At 49.4% G+C, this 17,107-nt stretch overlaps 1 protein-coding gene across 4 annotated transcripts in view; it reads left to right on the plus strand.

Moving 5' to 3' along the window:
- The window catches only part of MAST4 (microtubule associated serine/threonine kinase family member 4), a 611,899-nt gene that overhangs the window by 237,149 nt on the left and 357,643 nt on the right, over positions 1 to 17,107 (plus strand). The window contains exon 1 of one of the 4 annotated variants that reach the window (XM_077286501.1): positions 12,378 to 12,480. The exons of 2 other annotated variants lie outside the window; for them this stretch is intronic. In XM_077286501.1, coding sequence (XP_077142616.1) covers positions 12,442 to 12,480 — 39 coding nt within the window. In that variant the 5' untranslated portion in view covers positions 12,378 to 12,441. Of the gene's footprint in view, positions 1 to 12,377; positions 12,481 to 17,107 lie in introns of those variants that run through there. One more of the 4 variants, XM_077286483.1, reaches the window with a different exon arrangement.

Here is a 17,107-nt window from a genome sequence, read left to right on the forward strand (position 1 = left end):
AGACAGGAGGGACATATTAAACGCATTTTTAATTTGGCATCTTCTCCACTTTATTTTTCAAATACACGTGCAATGTGCTAAAAGTTTTACTTTTTTTCTTTTATTTAGGTTTTTATGGATTTTCACCCAGACATTTTAACGTGTGTTCCCACAATGCCCATCATGCATTATTACTTCCACTGTCCCTCTCTGCCTCTGATTCTTTTCAGGCTCCGCACGGGTTTTGTTTTTTTTATCCAATTTTTTTCACATTACAAAACTGGGTATGTGATATACTATCCTGGACCGTCCATCAATGAAGTGATATCTGTGGTGACGGGGGTGAGAGAAGAGGCAGTTCTCATATCCACACCAAACCTTTCGCTGCCACCACTCGCCATTTTAATAGGCGCTTGCACAGGGTCACACACTAGCACACACGCCACCAAGCTTTCCCGTCCACCTGATAGATGCTTTTCTTGCCCTCTGGCGTACCCAGCGTGACACAACCAAGCTATTTTCTCTCCTCGAGATCGTCAGTACATTGTAACGTCGTAGCAACAAGGGACAAGCTTATTACATTTTTTTTTTATTTAGTATATGAAAAAGGACAAACGTTAAAAAAGATGAAATACTACAAAAGACATGTACACAAGTAAAACAGTATAAAACAAAAAGAATTAAAAACAAAAGATACTTCTTGCGAATTGGATCCGTGAGCGCTTCTGGCGGAGAACGCTGCAAATATACAGATAAATCTGCGATACTTGTTGCTTTGTCTGAGGACGAACTTTAATATTCCTGAGAAGAGATGTTATAAAGCATCTACAAGACCCCTCACTCCTCCCTCAGCCACGGTAAGACCAGGACGGCTGATTACATTCTAAGCCACGTTTAAGCCATATTTATGCAATATTATCCCCCAAGATCCTCCAGAAACAATATGGCCGTCATTGTACCAAACATCCTTCAAGCTTGCTATACGTACCACACATGAAGATGATATACCGTATCCATAATTCAGGGAGATATTGTGTTCCTGTGAGTTGCCAGCTACCAAAACGTTTGCGATTTTACCCACAGATGCAAATATGTAACCTCATCATGGATATGTCTATGGAGTGCGTCAAACTCTGGCATGGAAATATTGTACATCAATTGCCTTGTGAGGTCTTGGATTTGGAGCTATACCGTCTGCCTTCGGGCAGATATCTTCACCTTGCATGGATTAGCACCTCTTTGGTAGCCAGGCTGGCTGCACACAGACGAAGTTTACTTTACTAAAAGCTGTCAGCTTGTTAATTACTCTGTATACCAGGGGTGTCAAACTGCATTCCTCGAGGGCCTCAAACCATGCGTGTTTTCAAGATTTCCTTCTCATTGCACAAGGTGCTGGAATCATTCTGTGCAGGTGATTAAATGATCACCTGTGCAATACAAGCAAATCCTGAAAACATGACCTGTTTGCAGCCCTTGAGGAATACAGTTTGACACCCCTGCTGTATACACCCTCCATGTCTGCTCTCCATCAGATAACCTGCTTCAATTACCTGTAAACAGCGGGGGAGAGTGCAGGCCATGATCCAATGCCAACAGCCTTTGATCTGTCACTCGTAATAACTCCATTAATGTCAAATTCTAAGAGAAACGGCAAGTGACTCGATCTATGGATCTCATTGTGTAACAAGTGCATCAAAGAAACACAATGGGGGGGAAAAGCAAAGTAAAATCTAAACTGAATGTGCTGTTTTTATTTTTATATTTTTTTTAGGAGCTTGCATATATTTTTTTTTAAAACACTGCACATATGTGTGAAGGGGGCTTTTAAAATTACTACAATTTTTAGCAGTGAGTGCTTTGTGCCGCACGGTTACAGGGCACGCACGCGGTCCCTAAGGGTGTAGCCGACACCTGCTCCCTCCCCTGCTATGTTCGCTATCATTCCTGTGATTAACAAGTTATTATTTCATTTTGTTTATGGATGAAAAGCTTATGGGCAGCGAGAGGGAGAATACTTAAAATTCATTCCGTGGTCACACTGAATTGCAATAAGATGGGAATGAGCAGCGAGAACAAGCGGAGACAGACTGTGAAATTGCATGTGATTGAAATCGTAGTTGGCTTCTCATTGGCTACAATAAAGATTAAGTTATCTCCCGGCCTATGTCTTCTGGTTTTGGATTTTTCTTTATTAAACCAATACACACAGTCAAAAAACAAAGGTCATTTACTATCCACAGAAACTGGATTGCTCACTTGCACAATGAGATGAACTTTACTACAGTGCAAGACATGGATGTGCGCACGCTGCTAAGAGACAATGCATGGCTTAGGAATATTCAGGAAAAGGAAAAGTACATGCCAAGGGCAAGCAGGCGCAGCATGGGGGCTTCAGATGTTACTCGTACGGTAAAGATGGCAGGGCTCTTCTTACCGTACAAGCTCTGATCACTTTGTATAAGATATAATGAGAAGATGTCGCATAGAAATGCTCCCGCTACATTGGGGGACAACTACCTGAAATACACCATTTGCCAGATGCCATCTTTTATGTACGATAGTACAAGCTTAATTTCTTAGGACACCATACACATTTCACAAATGACGACTTAATTTGTCAATGCCAAAAGTCTAATGGGTATGGGGCCTATGACAGATTATGTTGGAAGCTTTAAGGATCTGACATGTCCGATTTCGGACAGTGAATCCTTATTTTTTTTCTGTAGAGATATGCTGCCTCCAGACATCTCTCATAGGGAGCACAGGAATGCTTAGCCAGGTGAGATAGATGCTGGCTGACAGCCAATGCGTATAGGTGGCCTTTAGTCTTTCCTTATAACCTCATAGCCATAACCCATGGCCAGCACCAAGTGCTGGATCCCATGCCGCCTGTGTGGCCTTTCTGCTCAGGTTTGGAAATATTTGCCATTCCGTACATGGTTGGTGCATGTGCACACTACGTGTGTGGAGCATGCTAACCATACACCATCCCGCTCCATATAATGTGGGCGCTGGCTGTGCTATACAGCTGATATCAAAGTCTAACTGATGCGATTGGACAGCTCCGGTCACAGCAGTTTATTCTCTTAGAATCCGCTGTCAATTGTGACACTGGCATTAAACAGGTTGGAAATGGGAGAAAGCGTCCTGTCTGACCACTATTGCCATAGTATGGTTCTACTTTTAAGGCCAAATTCACATCACGTGTGGCAAAAATGTCCTTTCTCTATCAGCTCTTTCTTTTGAAGCCCTGAAAAATGAGATACAGGTGTAACCGCTGGTGGGTCCATTGACTTTAAAGGGGTTGTCCGGTTCTGGAGTACAAGCCTGCAGTTACTCTGTGTGTGCGCCATGAGAATTCATTAGTTTGCAGTCAGATGTGCGCTATGAGGATTCTCCGTTACGTAACCACAAGTCTGCGATTTTTATACCTGGGGTAACTTGACAAGTAGGCGTGTGTGGCCTCGCACTATTCACTTGCATTGATCGACGCCACACACGTCTTGTCAGAATGTGGCTGGAAGCATGCAGATCACATGAGTACGTGCTCCCGGTGCCGGCACTAGAGCATATGGACCGTCTGCGATGTGCGGATTCACAAGTCTGCAGTCACATAGAGTGACTGCAGAATTATACTCCAAAGAAGGACAGCCCCTTTAATTAATCAGACGGAGCCACTTTGGGCTTTTTTTTACCTCCTTTTAAGGCAGTGTCTTCCTCTTTGAAGTCATCTCAAAAATGTGGTTGACTGCACTTTTGTGGCAGTCTCTAAAAGGTAGACACTCCCGGAAAGGAGGTCTGGCAAAGCACAAAGTGACGCTATATGGCCCCATGTAAACTCCGACTGAGCCACTGATGTGTAGCAAAAACGTGAGGTGAACAAAGCCTGAAGGTCCCCATACACACATGGGATATTGGAACTGGAGAGATCGATCTCGCTTGTCTGATTTCTGACTGCAGATCTCTTGGTTCTCCTGGAGATAAGCCGCTGGCCGACTTGGCAGCTTTCTTACAGAGAAGACTAAAGTGCTCGGTTGAACCAGCGCTCGTGTATATGGAAGAGTCGGCTGACTGTGGGAAAAGCATCATTGGGCTAACAGCCATCAAATGTGTACGACCGGCTTCAGGTGGGTACATGGCTTATCTGTGCTGTACAGAGTGTTAATATGGCGACTATAATGTCATCGTCAGAAACCCGTATTCTATTCACTGCTTTTCTTTAGTGGTAATTGATATGCATATGAAAAAGCTTCATTATAATATAGTAATTAGGCTTTTATGTATATGTTTGTATATATAATTATACACTTGTGACAAGAGTAACAACAAGGGGGCCAAGGAGAAGCAATTTGTGCCTGAACTACAAACGCACAATAGACAAGCAAAGTACGAGTGTCAGATACCGGTGAATATCAAAACTGTCTAATCCTCAGGGGCAACGTAGACTAGACAATCGTAAAGGGGCTGTCCGGTCTTCTGATAAGTCACATTGTGTAAATGCAGACTACTGAATTCTGACAGCGTGCAGTGTCCAGACTATCAGGATTCACCAGTATTGTTGGTTAGAGTGGTCAGACATTTGAAACAAGTATACGATTTGATGACTAGCCCTGCTCGGCTACTCTTAATTCTCTTGTATGCATGTCTTGTTGGAATGTGCCAGAAGTATGTAAATCACATACTTGAGGTCACATGACCGCCCGCTCTCACTAGACAATACTGGAGAATCCTCACAATGTGCAAACTGCACTCTGTCAGGATTCAGAAGTCTGTAATTGCATAGAGTGACTGTACACCTCTATCAAAAGACCGGACAGCCCCTTTAAAATGCACCCGATTTAGTAAAGTGGTTCATGTTCTACGTTTACAACATGTATCAGTCTGCTCACAATGTGCCAGAAAGGTGCGCCACAATTTTGGCATTTTTTTTCCTGCATTGTGTTGCATGTTAAACCACACCCCTGTGTGTGTTTGTCTTTTTCATATTTTGGGGGATGGGGGTTGCACATCATACTAAAATTCAGATGCATTTAGCTTAATACATAAGCCCCATTGTGTCTCCCATTGTACCACTAGCCATTCGTTTCTTTTCAATATACATAAGTTATCTGTGGTCTGAGTTCTTTCCCTGTCATCTCCCTTCCTGACATGTGGCCACTAGGTAATGACAAGATAATCTACACTCCAAATTAGTAGTGCACCCTGCGTCACTTCTCATTAGAAAAAGCAGCACATCACCATCCAGTGCACGCCCATGAGCACAGACTTGGGGGGCCTCATTCACTGGTTCTAACGAACCCTCCAAATCTCCGTACTATAGCCTGTCAGAACGGAAAATGGTGCCCACCATTCCATCCGTTCTCCATGGGCCTGCTGAAGGCGGCAGAGTGCAGCGCTCGTCTCCTGCTGAAGGCGGCAGAGTGCGTCGCTCGCCTCCTGCTGAAGGCGGCAGAGTGCGTCGCTCTTCTCCTGCTGAAGGCGGCAGAGTGCGTCGTTCTTCTACTGCTGAAGGCGGCAGAGTGCGTCTCTCTTCTCCTGCTGAAGGCGGCAGAGTGCGTCGCTGGTCTCCTGCTGAAGACTGCAGAGTGCGTCGCTGGTCTCCTGCTGAAGACTGCAGAGTGCGTCGCTGGTCTCCTGCTGAAGACTGCAGAGTGCGTCGCTGGTCTCCTGCTGAAGACTGCAGAGTGCGTCGCTGGTCTCCTGCTGAAGACTGCAGAGTGCGTCGCTGGTCTCCTGCTGAAGACTGCAGAGTGCGTCGCTGGTCTCCTGCTGAAGACTGCAGAGTGCGTCGCTGGTCTCCTGCTGAAGACTGCAGAGTGCGTCGCTGGTCTCCTGCTGAAGACTGCAGAGTGCGTCGCTGGTCTCCTGCTGAAGACTGCAGAGTGCGTCGCTGGTCTCCTGCTGAAGACTGCAGAGTGCGTCGCTGGTCTCCTGCTGAAGACTGCAGAGTGCGTCGCTGGTCTCCTGCTGAAGACTGCAGAGTGCGTCGCTGGTCTCCTGCTGAAGACTGCAGAGTGCGTCGCTGGTCTCCTGCTGAAGACTGCAGAGTGCGTCGCTGGTCTCCTGCTGAAGACTGCAGAGTGCGTCGCTGGTCTCCTGCTGAAGACTGCAGAGTGCGTCGCTGGTCTCCTGCTGAAGACTGCAGAGTGCGTCGCTGGTCTCCTGCTGAAGACTGCAGAGTGCGTCGCTGGTCTCCTGCTGAAGACTGCAGAGTGCGTCGCTGGTCTCCTGCTGAAGACTGCAGAGTGCGTCGCTGGTCTCCTGCTGAAGACTGCAGAGTGCGTCGCTGGTCTCCTGCTGAAGACTGCAGAGTGCGTCGCTGGTCTCCTGCTGAAGACTGCAGAGTGCGTCGCTGGTCTCCTGCTGAAGACTGCAGAGTGCGTCGCTGGTCTCCTGCTGAAGACTGCAGAGTGCGTCGCTGGTCTCCTGCTGAAGACTGCAGAGTGCGTCGCTGGTCCTCCTGCTGAAGACTGCAGAGTGCGTCGCTGGTCCTCCTGCTGAAGACTGCAGAGTGCGTCGCTGGTCCTCCTGCTGAAGACTGCAGAGTGCGTCGCTGGTCCTCCTGCTGAAGACTGCAGAGTGCGGCGCTGGTCCTCCTGCTGAAGACTGCAGAGTGCGGCGCTGGTCTCCTGCTGAAGACTGCAGAGTGCGGCGCTGGTCTCCTGCTGAAGACTGCAGAGTGCGGCGCTGGTCTCCTGCTGAAGACTGCAGAGTGCGGCGCTGGTCTCCTGCTGAAGACTGCAGAGTGCGGCGCTGGTCTCCTGCTGAAGACTGCAGAGTGCGGCGCTGGTCTCCTGCTGAAGACTGCAGAGTGCGGCGCTGGTCTCCTGCTGAAGACTGCAGAGTGCGGCGCTGGTCTCCTGCTGAAGACTGCAGAGTGCGGCGCTGGTCTCCTGCTGAAGACTGCAGAGTGCGGCGCTGGTCTCCTGCTGAAGACTGCAGAGTGCGGCGCTGGTCTCCTGCTGAAGACTGCAGAGTGCGGCGCTGGTCTCCTGCTGAAGACTGCAGAGTGCGGCGCTGGTCTCCTACTGAAGACTGCAGAGTGCGGCGCTGGTCTCCTGCTGAAGACTGCAGAGTGCGGCGCTGGTCTCCTGCTGAAGACTGCAGAGTGCGGCGCTGGTCTCCTGCTGAAGACTGCAGAGTGCGGCGCTGGTCTCCTGCTGAAGACTGCAGAGTGCGGCGCTGGTCTCCTGCTGAAGACTGCAGAGTGCGGCGCTGGTCTCCTGCTGAAGACTGCAGAGTGCGGCGCTGGTCTCCTGCTGAAGACTGCAGAGTGCGGCGCTGGTCTCCTGCTGAAGACTGCAGAGTGCGGCGCTGGTCTCCTGCTGAAGACTGCAGAGTGCGGCGCTGGTCTCCTGCTGAAGGCGGCAGAGTGCGGCAAATTTTGTGGTCTTTAGGCTCTGACCTGAAGTGCTGACAGACGTGCTGTGTATTTGTGTAACCTACATCCTAAACTTTCCGTGTGACCAATAGTCCACCGTCAAGGCAGAAGTCTGGCGTCTTCGTGAGCCACTGACTGTGGGCAGAAAGTCCCTGACAGGTTCCCTGTTTATGAGATTTGTCAGGTAAACGTGATTACAAATCTCTGCAAATATAAGGCTTGGTTCTGTCTGACAGGTAAAAATGAGCCAAAGCTATAGTAGCATGCATTGTGTAACACATATGGTGCAGAACATGCTAAGAATGACCCCCCGCAAATCTGAGTTCTCACCATCCATCCACTAAATACGAGATGACTTCTATCTCTAGGGGTCTGACTGCAGAGAGTCCCACCGATCGCTAGAACAGGGCACTTATATCCCCTTTAGAATGGAGCAGCAGTGCACATACTCTGTCACTCCTGCATTCATTGTCTATGGGACTGCTGCTGGGCAGTACTCGGCTTTCTCCAGCAGTCCCATGACCGGAGGGCAGTCAAGCATGAGCATTGCCGCTCCACCTGAAATAATCTTTAAGCAATTTCTGGATGGTCTAGTCAATGAATGTGTGAGATGCAGAAGTATATCTAGGTTTTCTGGCACCTGGGGCAAGAATTCAATTTGGCGCCCCCCTCCCCACCCCCAAGCATTGAAGCGATTTGCACACTTATGTCACGTGCCGATGACCTGCTCTCCCTAGTTCAATATTCAGTGAAATCCTGAGAGAAGCAGAAGAGAAGCTCATTGTCTCAGGACCATAAGTATGAAAATTGCTTATGAGTGAAGCGGCCATGAGATGAATGCTGGAACCTGCAAGCAGAGCTGAATCCTGACAGTGAGTATATTACATGCTGTTAGGATTGGCTACGGGCTTCATTTTATAATTAAAGGGAGCATACAGGTTTGAGATAAAAGTTTTCAGTAACTATAGGTTCCTGCAGGCTTCTGAATTCTCACAGCACAAACACTGCACACTCTTAGGATTCTCCCTTGCACAAGTATGAGATTTGTATACTTCTGGACACCTTCCGACTAGACGTGCCCGACCTCGCTCAGTTCACTTTCTTTGAGTGAGGCCATGCATATCTAGTCGGCACGTGACCGTGTATTCAAATCACTGGCACAAGAGAGAATCCTGACAGTGTGCACTGCGTTTTACCTGCTGATTTACTGCTGATTTTCCGCAGTTTTTGTGCGAATTCCACCTGCAGTTTTACACCTGTGGATTCCAATTATGGAGCAGGTGTAAACTGCTGCAGAATCCGCACAAAGAATTCACATGCTGCGGAATATAAACCGTGGAATTCTCCGCAGCATGTGCACTGCCGGTTTGGTTTTCCATAGGTTTACATGGTACTGTACACCGCATTGAAAACTGCTGCGAATCCGCAACATGTGCACATAGCCTAAAACAATATAAATGCCATTTCCTGATGGTGCAAACATATGCCATGGCGCTGTACACGCTTTAATAATTTCATCACAGCTCTTTATAAAAATAAAAAATAGAAATGTAATAATGTCATGTGAATTTACTCTTTTTGCAACAGTCGGAGAATATTGATATAGGAGCCCTAATGAATAATTGGTAGAATCCATTTGCATCACTTTACTTGAACTTTCCGCTGGTCGATGTGATCTTTTGTGTGTTTTCTCCTGGACGGGCTCAGGTCACGTGAGTGTATTCTCATCCAGGAGAGTTGGACGATTTGTTTTCTCGCTTGTCATCTGTATACAATCCGTTTTTTTTTACTCTGCAGCTATTAATCATTTACAGGAACCTTTCCCATTTCCTATGTAGAACTGTAAAGTGTAAAGATCAGATGTTATATTGGGGCTCTGGCATCTGATGATTTTTTGTATTTATTTTTTTCTCGCACCCATTTGATTTTGGAGTGAAATCTCAGCGTGCTGCAATAGTTTTTTTTTTTCAGATAGATTCTGTAATTGAAAATGATCGGTCATCAGCGTGGCCTTATTGGATAACATTGGTCCGATACTAAATCTTCAGGCTCATACTCATTTGTGAGAAAAATGGACGAGTGCAATCCGATAAAAAAAATCAGATTGCACTCAGACCAATGTTATTCAATAGGTGACATCTCATCTGCGAGTTTTTTTTCTCAGCTGAAATCAGACTGAGAAAAAAATTGCACCATGCTGCGTATGTCGGACGAGACTCGCCAATGTAAGTCAATGGGTGCGAGAAAAAAATCGCACGGCATATGGACCATCCGTATGTCGTCTGTTTTTTACAGATACCTTTCCATTCTGTGGCATAGAACACTATGAGGGTATGTGCACACGTTGCGGACTCTGCTGCGGATTTTTCCGCAGCGGATTTGGAAAAACCGCAGTGCAAAACCACTGCGGTTTTCACTGCAGATTTTCCTGCGGTTTCTTCTGCGGATTCCTCTGCGGGTTTTCAACTGCACTTTCCTATTGGTTCATGTTGAAAACCGCTGCGGAATCCGCAGAAAGAAGTGACATGCTCCTTCTTTTTTTCCGCAGAGTATCCGCGCGGAATTTTCTGCAGCATGTGCACTGCGGTTTTTGTTTTCCATAGGTTTACATTGTACTGTACACCGCATGGAAAACTGCTGCGGATCCTCAGCGTCAAATCCGCTGCGGATCCGCAGCAAAAACCGCATCGTGTGCACGTAGCCTAAATGGTCCTGTAAATGATTGCAGAAAAATAGTAGCAGAGAAAAAAAACGCATGTCATACGGATGCTATGTGAGAAAAATTGCATTGTACTTGTCCATTTTTTTCGGTCCAAATTACGGACCGGTTTTTTTCTCGCAAATGGGTATGAGCCCTTCCGCGGTGTATAGGGTGGTGTGAGCCGGTATGGAGGCATCGGAGGCTGGGCTCTGTGTGCTCCCCGGCCAGGTGGGCTCTGTGTGCTCCCCGGCCAGGTGGGCTCTGTGTGCTCCCCGGCCAGGTGGGCTCTGTGTGCTCCCCGGCCAGCTGGGCTCTGTGTGCTCCCCGGCCAGGTGGATTCTGTGTGCTCCCCGGCCAGGTGGGCTCTGTGTGCTCCCCGGCCAGGTGGATTCTGTGTGCTCCCCGGCCAGGTGGGCTCTGTGTGCTCCCCGGCCAGGTGGGCTCTGTGTGCTCCCCGGCCAGGTGGGCTCTGTGTGCTCCCCGGCCAGGTGGGCTCTGTGCGCTCCCCGGCCAGCTGGGCTCTGTGTGCTCCCCTGCCAGCTGGGCTCTGTGTGCTCCCCTGCCAGCTGGGCTCTGTGTGCTCCCCTGCCAGGTGGGCTCTGTGCTCTCCCCGGCCAGCTGGGCTCTGTGTGCTCCTCTGCCAGGTGGGCGCTGTGTGCTCCTCTGCCAGGTGGGCTCTGTGTGCTCCCCGGCCAGGTGGGCTCTGTGTGCTCCCCTGCCAGGTGGGCTCTGTGTGCTCCCCTGCCAGGTGGGCTCTGTGTGCTCCCCGGCCAGCTGGGCTCTGTGTGCTCCCCGGCCAGGTGGGCTCTGTGTGCTCCCCGGCCAGGTGGGCTCTGTGTGCTCCCCGGCCAGCTGGGCTCTGTGTGCTCCCCGGCCAGGTGGGCTCTGTGTGCTCCCCTGCCAGGTGGGCTCTGTGTGCTCCCCTGCCAGGTGGGCTCTGTGTGCTCCCCTGCCAGGTGGGCTCTGTGTGCTCCCCTGCCAGCTGGGCTCTGTGTGCTCCCCTGCCAGCTGGGCTCTGTGTGCTCCCCTGCCAGGTGGGCTCTGTGTGCTCCCCGGCCAGCTGGGCTCTGTGTGCTCTCCCCGGCCAGCTGGGCTCTGTGTGCTCCCCGGCCAGCTGGGCTCTGTGTGCTCCCCGGCCAGCTGGGCTCTGTGTGCTCCCCGGCCAGGTGGGCTCTGTGTGCTCCCCTGCCAGGTGGGCTCTGTGTGGTCCCCGGCCAGGTGGGCTCTGTGTGGTCCCCGGCCAGGTGGGCTCTGTGTGCTCCCCGGCCAGGTGGGCTCTGTGTGCTCCCCGGCCAGCTGGGCTCTGTGTGCTCCCCGGCCAGGTGGGCTCTGTGTGCTCCCCTGCCAGGTGGGCTCTGTGTGGTCCCCGGCCAGGTGGGCTCTGTGTGCTCCCCGGCCAGCTGGGCTCTGTGTGCTCCCCTGCCAGGTGGGCTCTGTGTGGTCCCCGGCCAGGTGGGCTCTGTGTGCTCCCCGGCCAGCTGGGCTCTGTGTGCTCCCCTGCCAGGTGGGCTCTGTGTGGTCCCCGGCCAGGTGGGCTCTGTGTGGTCCCCGGCCAGCTGGGCTCTGTGTGCTCCCCGGCCAGGTGGGCTCTGTGTGCTCCCCGGCCAGGTGGGCTCTGTGTGCTCCCCGGCCAGGTGGGCTCTGTGTGCTCCCCGGCCAGCTGGGCTCTGTGTGCTCCCCGGCCAGCTGGGCTCTGTGTGCTCCCCGGCCAGCTGGGCTCTGTGCGCTCCCCGGCCAGCTGGGCTCTGTGCGCTCCCCGGCCAGCTGGGCTCTGTGCGCTCCCCGGCCAGCTGGGCTCTGTGTGCTCCCCGGCCAGCTGGGCTCTGTGTGCTCCCCGGCCAGCTGGGCTCTGTGTGCTCCCCTGCCAGGTGGGCTCTGTGTGCTCCCCGGCCAGGTGGGCTCTGTGTGCTCCCCGGCCAGGTGGGCTCTGTGTGCTCCCCGGCCAGGTGGGCTCTGTGTGCTCCCCGGCCAGCTGGGCTCTGTGTGCTCCCCTGCCAGGTGGGCTCTGTGTGGTCCCCGGCCAGGTGGGCTCTCTGTGCTCCCCGGCCAGCTGGGCTCTGTGTGCTCCCCGGCCAGCGGTGCCTTCTCCGCTGAGGATGCGTGACCTGCGGCACTGGGCTGGCTGTGTGCGCTATATGCGGGGCTCCGGGCGGGCTGGATGTGTGCGGGGCTCCGGGCGGACTCGCTGCTGCTGCTGCACAGTGCACACTGTATATACCGCTTGCATTCATGAGCTGTGAAGTAGTTGTCGGCTCCTGGTCAGCTGACTTTCCGCGCTCCAATCACAGCGGCCGTGCTGTGAGGGTTTAGCCGCTGCCGGGCTGTAGTGTGGAGAAGTCCGCGGCGCACGGTCCTCTCCAGCATGGACCTATAGGCAGCAATGGACGAATCCAGCATCCTGAGGAGGAGAGGGCTCCAGGTAGGTGCATTGTCCCCGGGGTCCCACAGCTCACGGTGTGTCGGTGCCAGAGAGCGGGAGAAGAGGGGACGTGTCCTCAGGAGAGCGGCGGTGAAGTGTGCGCATAGTCCTGCCGCACACAGCTGGGCGATAAGCGCAGGGTGTGAACGGTGTGTTACCGCTGCTCCGGTTCTTGCACTGTGGGGTCTGGCGGCCGGACGGCTTGCTGTGGACAATGTAAATAGTTTACTGACTGGGGGCAGATCAGCCTGCATTAGGGGTCTTCACCAGAGCCGCACAGACTTCTCCCCCTTATTATGTGTCTGAGGGAAAGCCTCCAGCAGCGGCTCCCTGCAGCCACTTGTGGGAACAGTTGTTGTTGTTGTTGTTTGTGTTGTCATTCTGTTACTTGCAGTTCTTCATTCTTTGGATGGAGGCAGAGGCTAGAGCTTTTGGGATTGTGAATTCCTACATAAATTCCCAGTCCGCTCGCTGCTTTCGGCTCCGTTCACACACGGCACGCTTTGTGCGGAATTTCTGCAAATTGAATTTTTCAGACTTTTACATTCCCAGCCAAGTGGGCGAGTCTTAGAGTTTTATCTTCATTTTAGCCACGTGAAGCATTTTTTTTTCTTCTTCTGGAAATCGGATTTTGTTGTGTTTTTGGTGGATCCGCACAATGTCAGATTCTCCTGCGGATTTTACCCGTTCATCTCAATGGTGGATCCTAAATCTGCAGCTTACACCGGCTCCTTCATTTGTCGCATTTTTAATTTAAATAAACAATATAAAAGCGAAGTAGAGAAAATACAGGAGGATTTTAGCTGCAGAAATGCTTCGGCTTCCGATTAGAATCAGTCGGTAAAACCTGCGCCAAATACGCAACATGTGAACCAGCTTTATAATGAAAAATAAACTTTTATTTTTCCCTTATTCAGCGCTCCATAGATGGGGGGGGACATATTTAGTTAGGTCTGCTTAAAGGGTTAATTTTAGTGCAGAAAGCGAAGGTGTCTGACCATGAAGCCTTATTCCAGTGATTCCCAACCTGTTGCAGAACTGCCACCTCCTAGCCTGCCAGGGACAAAGGCTATCAGGACATGCTGGGAGTTGTAGTTTTCCCAACGCTTTGGCGAGAACTGCCTAATTCTCATCAGCTAAGTAAAGGGGGGATGGGGACGTCACTGGTTAAAACTTTGAATGGCCTCCGCGTCCTCCACAGCACAATGGGGACGTGTTCCTTCCAGGACATCAGCCTTCTATTGTATCCTACTTCCGAAAACAAGTCCATCTATCTCCAGTGTCACTGCGGGCGCCAACCTGGAGCTCCCTGCAAAAAGGGAAGGGCCCGGGGGGGGGGGGGGGGGGGTACAATATAACGGTGTGAGACAAAACTCTGGAATTTAATTAGTTTCAATGCAGTGGGAAATATTTATTTTCTGACATATTTAGACGTTGGCGCTGATACAATGTGTGCGCTCGATTCTTCACAAGTGGGTGATGTCATGATGTGGCTGAACTCTCCGGGGAAGCAAGCCAGATTGTCAGCGGATCTACTACTTGGCCAGCAGGTCGGGGTCACGTCAGTCTCTGCCTGCTGTGTGTGTGTGTGTGTGTGTGTGTGTGTGTGTGTGTGTGTGTGTGTGTGTGTGTGTGTGTGTGTGTGTGTGTGTGAAAAGCCTGACCGGAGCCTGTGGCTGCACGCAAAGCGTTTCACAGTAACGTGGTCGCCCGAAGTACGTTCCCAAGCCGCCCGTCTCCTGAGAAGTGCGCGCAATCCTCATACGCAATAGTTCTAGGTTCTGAGGTCCGTGATCACAACAGGGTTTCTCTAATGTGCTGCGTTTACTCCTGTTTTATTGAAAAAAAAAATAAAAACATATACATTGACTGTAGAAGGTTGTACTGGTACAAACTGGGCTGCCACTACACCACTGGATCTCCCTGCTTCTACATGGACCAGTGCAGTATCTAATATGACCAGTAGGGGACTTTTTTAAATTTTTTTTAATACATTTGTTATGTGGGTTTGTTTGTGTTTTATTTTTTTTTCTTAGATGGCCAGCCGATCCTGACAAAATCTGTCGTTTGGGATGACTTACCTAATGAGTATGGCGGCCTTAAGTATCCAAATTTTATTGAGACGTAGACTTCATTTTAAGGGTACCTTTTTGCATCTATTATGTCTTACAGTACAAATATTTACATTTACATCTACAATTTGAGCTTTTGTGGTGTAGGAATGTGAATACAGCAGTTTGGAATCGCTTTATGTGCTGTCTGCGCGACACACATGTCGATATGATGGGGAAGATGGTCATTGTGTCAAGGTTTAGTAAGGATAGTAATGGCAGCATGGTGTAAGTAGCTCCCTCCTACTGAGGAAGGGGAAGAGTGTACTGGACAAGAAAGAAGAATACTGGAAAACTAAGCAAATTTTACATGTTTTCAATGCCATAAATGGCCACCAGGTGGCGATGATCAGAAGCCTGTATGCTGTAATGTGTATCTGGTATTATTTTCTATAAAATCCCTTACACTTACCCATATTATTCTTTCCCAAAATGTTCTTTTTGTTTGTTGCTGCTTGTAATCCTGCAGTTATTCTGCATGTGATGATGTCAAAATGCTGCTCTTCACAATAATTAGAATCATGTGGCTAATGCTAGTTGTGGCTTACTATGGACGGTGTACCGAGTGCATTGTTCTTCCTTCCAGCACCAGGTTGGACGCTTTTGCCCTGTGTCTGCTTTGGAGAGGTGCTGGCTGTATGTGACTCCGGCACTTACTTATATTGCAGGTTTTATTAATAAAAATTTTGAAGGGGTTTTTCATTTTCAGAAAATAATGGTAATGGAGGTAAAAAAAATAAAATAATGAAAGAATGAACTTTGTTTCCTGTTAAATACCCCAGTGCTCCAGCCCCACTGCGTTGGTGGTCCCTGATGATTGTGGTTTACCATCTGAACGTCCCATCAGCACACATGACTGCCGCAACCAGTCTCTAGTCTCATCAGTGTGAGTCCAGTGATTGCCTGCAGTGGTCAAAACAGGCTGGAAGGGAGCACCATAGTAGATGGCAGCAGATTTAACAGTAAAATATTGCTTCTTCGTGATTGCAACATGACTTGTTTATTTGTGAAAAAATTGGAAATTTTTTGAAAATTTTGCAAGTTTCAGACTTTGTAGTTTTTATGCCGTTAAACCAGAGAAATATGTCACACAAAATAGAGAACATTTCCCACATGTCTGCTTTATATCAGCACAATTTTTGAAACATATTTTTTTTGTTAGGAAGTTATAAGGGTTAAAAGTTGACCAGCAATTTCTCATTTTTACAACAAAATTTGCAAAACCATTTTTTAGGGACCACACATTTGAAGCCACTTTGAGGGGTCTGAATGACAGAAAATACCCAAAAGTGACACTATTCTAAATACTGCACCGCTCAAGGTGCTCAAAACCACCTTCAAGAAGTTTATTAACCCTTCAGGTGCTTCACAGGAATTAATGGAATGTGAAAGGAAAAAATGAGCATTTAACTTTTCTTTCTCACAAATTTTATTTCAGACCCACATTTTTTTTCACAAGGGTAATAGGAGAAAATGGACCCCCAAATTTGTTGTGCAATTTCTCCTGCGCATACCGATACCCCATATCTGGGAGAAAACTACTATTTGGGCGCATGGCAGGGCTCGGAAGGGAAGGAGCGCCATTTGACTGTTTGAATGTAAAATTTGCTGGAATAATTATCGGATGCCATGTCGTGTTTGGAGAGCCCCTGATGTGCCTGAAGAGTGGAAACCCCCCACAAGTGACACCATTTTGGAAACTAGACCCCTCAAGGAACTTATGTAGATGTGTGGTCATCACCTTGAACCCCCAGGTGCTTCATAAAAGTTTATAAATAGTGATTAGCGAGCGTGCTCGGATAAGGTGTTATCTGAGCACGCAGCAGAGGGAAAATATTGGGGAAAACGTTAGCTCACCGTATGTTGCAGCATCTTGCTGGATGGAATAGCATCGCACGGAGCCGTCTCAGTCTTGGATGTCAGAAGTAAAGGAAAAAGCATATCATGATTAAGACTACTAGCTGAAACACGTTGGTTGTCAACTTCAGGTTGTGGTGACCAATATCCGTGTCTTTTTAATGTACTAATGTATCTAATAAATGGTCATTTTTTTAAACTAATTTTTTCACTGAACTTCATTGCTGGAATTTTTCCCCCACCCTTCCCTTACCTGAGCACGCTTATGTCCTAATTGAGTATTTTCGGCGTGCTCAAAAAAAATGCTCGAGTTGCTGCTGCTGCATGTCTCGCGGCTGTTCGATAGCTGCAACACATGCAGGGATTTCTGTGTACACTGTCTATTGACAGTGAGCTGCTTATCAGAGGAGGGGGCGTGGTCGGACCACTTGGCAAGAAACTAAGCTGGGCAGTGATGATCTCCTGCTGGTTAAACATTCATTGTATGGAAACAGCACATAGCCTAATAAGTGACACATCCCTGAAATGTGTCTCAGTCCCTACCTCACATTTTATGCATTTTACATGGAAAAAACCTGCTGAGATTTTATTTAATATTTCCAGTGTGTGGTTCACAGCCTTCTAGTAGAGTCCACTATGCAGCGCTCTGTACATCCGTC

The sequence above is a fragment of the Ranitomeya variabilis genome, chromosome 1 (genome assembly GCF_051348905.1).
Source record: "Ranitomeya variabilis isolate aRanVar5 chromosome 1, aRanVar5.hap1, whole genome shotgun sequence".
Lineage (NCBI taxonomy): Eukaryota > Metazoa > Chordata > Amphibia > Anura > Dendrobatidae > Ranitomeya > Ranitomeya variabilis.